Source organism: Meleagris gallopavo, chromosome 3 (genome assembly GCF_905368555.1).
Source record: "Meleagris gallopavo chromosome 3, MGAL_WU_HG_1.1, whole genome shotgun sequence".
Classification (NCBI taxonomy): Eukaryota; Metazoa; Chordata; class Aves; order Galliformes; family Phasianidae; genus Meleagris; species Meleagris gallopavo.
The window spans coordinates 24,555,661-24,562,183 of NC_139406.1; the positions used below are offsets into that span (position 1 = coordinate 24,555,661).

Consider the following 6,523-nt stretch of genomic DNA (forward strand, 5'->3'; position numbering starts at 1 on the left):
TGCCAGAGTTGCTGTGACAATCCATAGCTGCTACTGAAAACACACGTTAGCTGGCAGGTGCCAGCACTGCAGGAAGCTCTGAATGCTGTGCCTTTCTGTAGCAGCTGAGTGCTGTGGTCCTTACCCCTCACGTAGTTCAGAGAAACTGGCCTGTGAGTCTGGGTGAAGACACGTGTGAGTGCTGCCACTGGTCACTGTTCCACATGTCTGGGGACAGTGACATCTGAAGCTGTCACTGCCCAGTTTATGTGCTGTCATGGGAGCCAAACAAAAGTGATACAAGACCTATATGAGAGTTGTCATATTGCAACTTTTTGTCTCTCTTCATTCTCAGTTTAATAACATATAATAGACTAAGATCCATTCTGAATTGATGCAAGGCTTTTGCATTTTACTACTTTCTCCTTTCAGACAAGGATGTCAATGTTATTTATCAAAGCTATTGAACCACTTTCTGCTGACTGCACTTGCCTTTGTTTGTCCTAATCTTGTACTAACAAATTTGACTTTCTCACTCTTTTTTTTCTACCCCCCCCCCCCCAGGTTTCCAGATGGCTGATCCTTTTCTCTACAATACTGGAGAAAGATCTGGATATGGGTGCCTTGGACATGAAGTGCAAATTGAGCATATCAAGGCATACGTTTGCAGACCATCTTATTTCACAGATAAAGCTGTGATTGTGATTCATGATATATTTGGATGGATGTTCCCAGACATTAGATATATAGTTGATTTAATTGCAGGTCATGGATACATGTAAGCACCTATCGTTCCTATTCTCCTCTTAATCAATGCACTGATAGGTCACCAGGCCCAAAGCTAAGCATTGTGTATGTTTTCCACACACATAGGGCACTTCATGGCCACTAAAGGTACTAAAACTGATCAGTCAAGAATGGCTATATGAGCAAAAAGCTACAAGAAAGGTGATGAAGTGACAGTGTTTGTGCTCATGTGGCAATGTGGATAATTAAAAGATTAAAAAAACCCCCAAACATTAGTATGAACTTTTAAATTGTGTAAGCTTTTCAAACCAAACCTTTCGGAGTTCATACAGCAGCGAGGGTTGCTTTAAATTTTACTAGCAAAGAGATAAATAACCATTCATTTGGAATCAGGAGGGTTGCTTTATTCCTTTACTTTTGTACTAAGTGTGTCTAAAGAAAGTAGGAGAGTTTATTTGCATGTGGTTTGTTTTTCCATAGCAAGACATATAATTTTAGCTTTGCTGACTGCCAGAACAGGATAAGTAGAATACGATTCAGATGATAACTGTGTAGGTGTACACCCTGGAGTAGAAAAGATATTAGAAGTCATTTAGACATCCACAGATTCTTCCCACCTGGACATAAAAGTTGATTTGTTTCCATGTCTTACGCAGAACCATCTGCCCAGACTTCTTCAGGGGGAAGGACCCCTGGAAAACTACCAATCACTGGCATGACTTTGCTGACTGGATGAAAGAACGTGACCCTGTGAAAGTAGACAGGTAGGACACATAACTGTGCTTGCATTTTAAAAAGCGTTTAGCAAACAAGGGGAATTTGTACGTATCTGAAATGTTTAAAGTGACCCTCACAGCAGGGCAAGCTGGCTACATGCACACAATTAATTCATCCTGCGTGGTTCTGCTGTGGTGCCAAGCACTACCCTGGGATTTGGAAATGGTCATCTGCTCTATCTATCATGCTGCTTGTTGTCCCCTCCTCACAAACTCTTTTCTAACTATGTCACACTGCCTGCACAGGCCCATAACTGGTGTCTCACAGGCTATGAAACACCTAGAAATCTCACTCATTAGTGTGGATACTGCTTCCAGGTCCTCAGGATAAGGAGGAAAACTCTTCCACAAGTACGCATGCTATCTACCAGTTATCACTTGCCCATCTTTCTTTCTGCCTTGTAAATGATAGATGCAGCTGATAATCTCCTGAGCAGTACTAGGTCAAAATTTGCAGAATTTGCCCAAATACTCATCTGATCAACTATGCTGTTTTTCTCAATATATGGAGTGGCCACTATCTGTACATCCTAGCAGAACCAGTAAAAAAAAAAAAAAAAAGCTTCCTTAAATTAAGGCAGGCATTACTGCTTCTTTAGTATCTGTTACCACAACCTGAAACTTCAGAGAACAATAGACAGTGACACCCTATTACTCAGCTATCATCTTGTAAGCCGCAAAGTGTTTATCTGGCCCCTGCAGCACTCAGGGCCCAACCAACATTTCTCAGCAAAGCTTTTGACAGTACAGTTGCAGAGTTGTGACTGAAATTTTGGAAAAGACAAATGATTAATACCTATAAGAATTCCTACTCCAGACAACTATCTTAACCATTTAAGACCTGAAGAACATAGCTGTGTGGTCTACTAAGTGTTGACTTGTAGCTGCCCTTAAGATGTCTCAGAGCACCAGGAATCCTGCATACTCATGACTTACGTTATACTATCTCAAATAAACCAGAGCTGAAAGAGCTCATTCATTCATAACGTGCTGCTCATACAGCCCTGAACATGATCTGCTGATCATGGCACTTTCATACTGCTTTTTTGTCAGACTATCCAAATTTGTGATAGACATACTAATATACCTAATACTTGAAAATATGGTTATTAGTGTACGCAGTCTGCATTTAAAACTCACTTAAAATTCTGTAGATAATGAAAAAGATAAAAACATTACCCCCATGAAGTTAGCAATAAAAAATTAATTAAAAAAAATTAATTTAAAAAGTGACCTGCTCTGATCTATACAATTTTTTGTATTTAATTCATTATACCTCATGCAATACTCATTTTTGAAAACATTGTAGCTGGTGACATGTTAATATTGAGTAATCATTATTTAATATAGTAATTTTGTATATGGCTTGGTTGGATATTATTAACTCATGAAACAGGAATGACACACTCGAGATAATTCCTTATCTAAATAGGTAGACTCTAGAGATAACACATTCAAGCTCATCTATTTCCACATTCCATAATGCAAGATGTTGTTCTGCTTGCAGATATGTCTTGTCTTTAGTTGTCCTGTCCTAAACAAAATGATTCAGTGAAAAAATGCTTCTTTTGAAAACAAAGGAGCAGGTCACAATTCAGGTAAGTATTTAAGCACTACAACTGTGTATGGCTACTTCCCTAAATTAGGACCAGAAATGTTAACTCCCATCTAAGAATAGAAGCCATTGCTTTTTAATGTACTCTCTGTTTTAAATGATTGGAGGTGCAGGTACAGAAAATTTCATGTCTCTTTTAATTTACTTCTTAAGCAGTCAAATATTGATTATGCTACAGATCCCTTAGTTCTCTTTTGTTTGTATGTCTTAGGGAAGCTGATGTTGTCTTGAAGTATCTAAAGGAACAATGCGATGCAAAGAAGATTGGTATCGTTGGGTTTTCCTGGGGTGGAATGGCAGTACATCACTTGATGCTGAAAAATCCTCAATTATCCGCTGGGGTGTCCCTCTATGGTAGTGTAGAAATGAAAACTTACACGGGCTCACATCACTATATGTAGTTTGTAAGTCTAGTTACTGCTTTGTAGTGTTTTCTGTAAGTACCCAACTTAAAGGTGAGTTGAAAATTTTAAATATGGCTGTTTCAGCAATGTGCTATATTGCTATCAACATTATAAGAATACTGTAAATTGGAAAAAAAAGTGTTTCGTTGTGCACATATATTTTCTAATATTTTTTCAGTGCTTGGAGAATGGAAAAAATATTTTCCAAATGCTCTTTTCATCCATCAGAATAGAAACTCTCCTCAAGTAAAAAAAGTATCTAACAAATAAACCTAAGTAGAAATTTTGTCACATAATTTTTCATTCATCTTGCAAGAATGATAACCTCATTAACATTCTTTTTCTCAAATAGGAATAATAAGGGACTCTGAAGAAAGATACAATTTACTAAATCCCACGTTTTTTATATTTGGTGAGAAAGACCATACTATTTCTTATGACCAGGTAGGTTGTATTAGAAATGATTTTTATTTTCCCTTCTTTCTTCTATCCTAGAGAGAATTCCTAGCCTGTCAGAAACCATTTTCAGATATGAAAAATCACATAGGCTGGATTGTTTTGCTTATATTTCAGCTTACTTCCCCCATATCTTGCTTAGGTTATTCAGAGCTTCTCTTTGAGTTGAGAAATGCAGTAAAGATCTATTATTGGTCTCTCAGAGGCTATGCAAGTAAAGTGTGAAACTGGGCAGGAAGGTCCAACTTGTATGAACCAAACACCTCAAGAATTTGGATACCACAGTCATATATGGGAGAAGAGATAGTTAAATTACTGAATTTGGACCTTCCTTGAATGGAAAAAAATAGTGTCAGCTCAGTGACAAAACTTTCTAATGATGTAGACCAATGACAGTTGCTTTTGGTACAAGACAAAGTAAACTCTGTCAGAAGAGTGGTTGTGAATTTTTAATAAGTTGATGACAACTTGTGGATTCTATTTTGACTCCTGACTGCAAGCTATATTTTTACATAACCCATATAATAAACTCATCTGAAAGATTGGATAAGTATATGTGTAGTAAACTGAGGCCCTCTTCTGTTGCTTCATTTTTTCTCTTTATAGGCAATGATAGCATACCACCTCTAGCACGGTTTGTTGCTGCAATAATAGAGTCTCACTGGGGACCAAGCAGCATGCTCTGTGAATGAAGAAGCCAACCAAAATTTACTTCTCACTGTGTATTCCAATGTGTTGATCTACACCTCAAATATGAAACTTCTCTGTGCAGGAAAACAAATTTTTCATTCACTCTCCCTCTTTTCTGGCTAAAGCATTTTTTACCAGTCATAATTTTAATTTTAATTTTTATTTTTTCCCATCATATGTCAGACACTGAAATATCCCATTTTCTCCAGAGATTTTCCCTTTCAGAGTTTTTGTATCCAGAGTTTAATTTAAAAAATCATCCTCAAACACATTATTTTCTGCACTGAATAATGAAGGGTTATGTGAAAAAAGAAACAACATAAACATTAAATTACATGAGATTAAATGCACAATGAGTAGAATTAATCTTGCAGAGGTAAAATAAGTGATCATCCCCTATTTCCTGACTTCCTTATGGAAATAAGCACAAAGTGTGTCTATAAACATGTTCAGGTACAGTGTCATATGGCTAGCACTCTGCATGTACTTAACATCAAAAGATTGTGCAAGAACAGTGCCTTTTTGTTGTACAGTAAAGTAAGAAAAAACAACTGCTTTCTTAAATGTTATTACTAAGTTTATCAAAATATTTAGGACTGTCAATTATTAAAACTTAGGCAATATGTTCTCTTGGGAAATATGTCCTCTCAAGATCAGAGTTTAAAATCAGGTTATAAGCCATGTTATGCCTCTGAATAGAAGTGCACTTATTCATTGACAGCAACAAGATTCACCAAACCATCTTAGCAGTAGCTGTTGGGGATACTTAGGCACCCCCAATGGTTCGAAAACCATTTCAGTCTTACATTCCAAAGAGGGATTTTCTCATGTACTGAATAACAGAATCCACATCAGTTGTGACAACGGAGAAAAAGCAAAGATGTAGCAATATGATTAATGGCAGGTTTGTCAAACTTAAAAAACCACAGCCTAACAGAAAAATGCTTTATTTTACAGATAACCTTATTGGATGAGAAGTTGAAACAGTACTGTAAAGTTCTGTATAAAATTAAAGTTTATCCTGGTCAGGTTCATGGGTTTGCACAACTGAAGCCAGAAGATATGAAACCTGTTGATAAACCTTATATTGAAGAAGCTAGAAAGGATATGGTTGATTGGATCAAGACATTTATTTGACAAAAACATAAAGGAACACCGGGCTTCAAAATCAGAGTTCAATTAATTTTAGAGAAGAAAACAGTCAAGAGGAAGATGGATAGAAACAAGGAACAGAAACAGTTTAACTTACACTAATTTATTTTTTGCAAGGTTTACTGAAGATTGTGAACTCAAAATTGGATTGAAGGACCATTAAGCATTAAAGCACTGTTTGAATTTATCTTGATTTGTATTTGTTCATTATTCTACATTGTGACAACAACAGTAATGAAACTGTTTTGCCACTCATGTGTCCTAAAGAGTATGACTTTTCATTCTGACATTACCTGAGTATTTTCAGGTTTTATTTTGGTATGAGAATTCTTAGTTGCAGTTATTAGCATAGAACTACCCTAAATTTGCATGAAGAATATTTTTATTACCTACAATGCATTTGTCTCAGATATACTGCTGTAGTGATCAAAATTCCCATTCATGAAGTGAACAGTTGGCTGTGTTAAGGACTTAGGAGGGAATGATGCTGTTTGGCAACTTCCAGGTATTCCATTAGCACTGTTAAAAAAAAGTACTTCCAGTATTGCTTCATTGACATCAAGGAAAAACATAGACAGCCCCTCCTGACTGTGAAAGTAAGTCAGGCATGAACATTGTGGAAACAGTGAGTTCACTGTGCTGCTCCAAGATATGATGATCAGGCACAGGGCTGACCAACAGGTAAGCCAGGTAAACAAACAATC

The 6,523-nt window shown here is 36.7% G+C and overlaps 1 protein-coding gene across 1 annotated transcript; it reads left to right on the forward strand.

Annotated features, from left to right (window-relative positions):
• Positions 1 to 549: 549 nt before the first annotated feature.
• LOC100539497 (carboxymethylenebutenolidase homolog) lies at positions 550 to 6,006 on the forward strand. The gene is made up of 5 exons (XM_031552782.2): positions 550 to 757; positions 1,383 to 1,490; positions 3,329 to 3,471; positions 3,874 to 3,965; positions 5,625 to 6,006. The coding sequence occupies exons 1-5, from the start codon at positions 552 to 554 to the stop codon at positions 5,802 to 5,804; spliced, it is 729 nt and encodes a 242-aa protein (XP_031408642.1). The 5' UTR covers positions 550 to 551; the 3' UTR covers positions 5,805 to 6,006.
• The last annotated feature ends 517 nt before the right edge of the window (positions 6,007 to 6,523 follow it).

What these genes read in the sequence shown, in the direction of transcription:
- LOC100539497 (XM_031552782.2), top strand. Translation starts at nt 552, where the DNA reads ATGGCTGATCCTTTTCTCTACAATACTGGAGAAAGATCTGGATATGGG. An exon ending in ATTGCAGGTCATGGATACAT is followed by an intron (nt 758 to 1,382) that starts GTAAGCACCTAT and finishes TGTCTTACGCAG; the next exon opens with AACCATCTGCCCAGACTTCT. An exon ending in ATACTATTTCTTATGACCAG is followed by an intron (nt 3,966 to 5,624) that starts GTAGGTTGTATT and finishes TTTATTTTACAG; the next exon opens with ATAACCTTATTGGATGAGAA.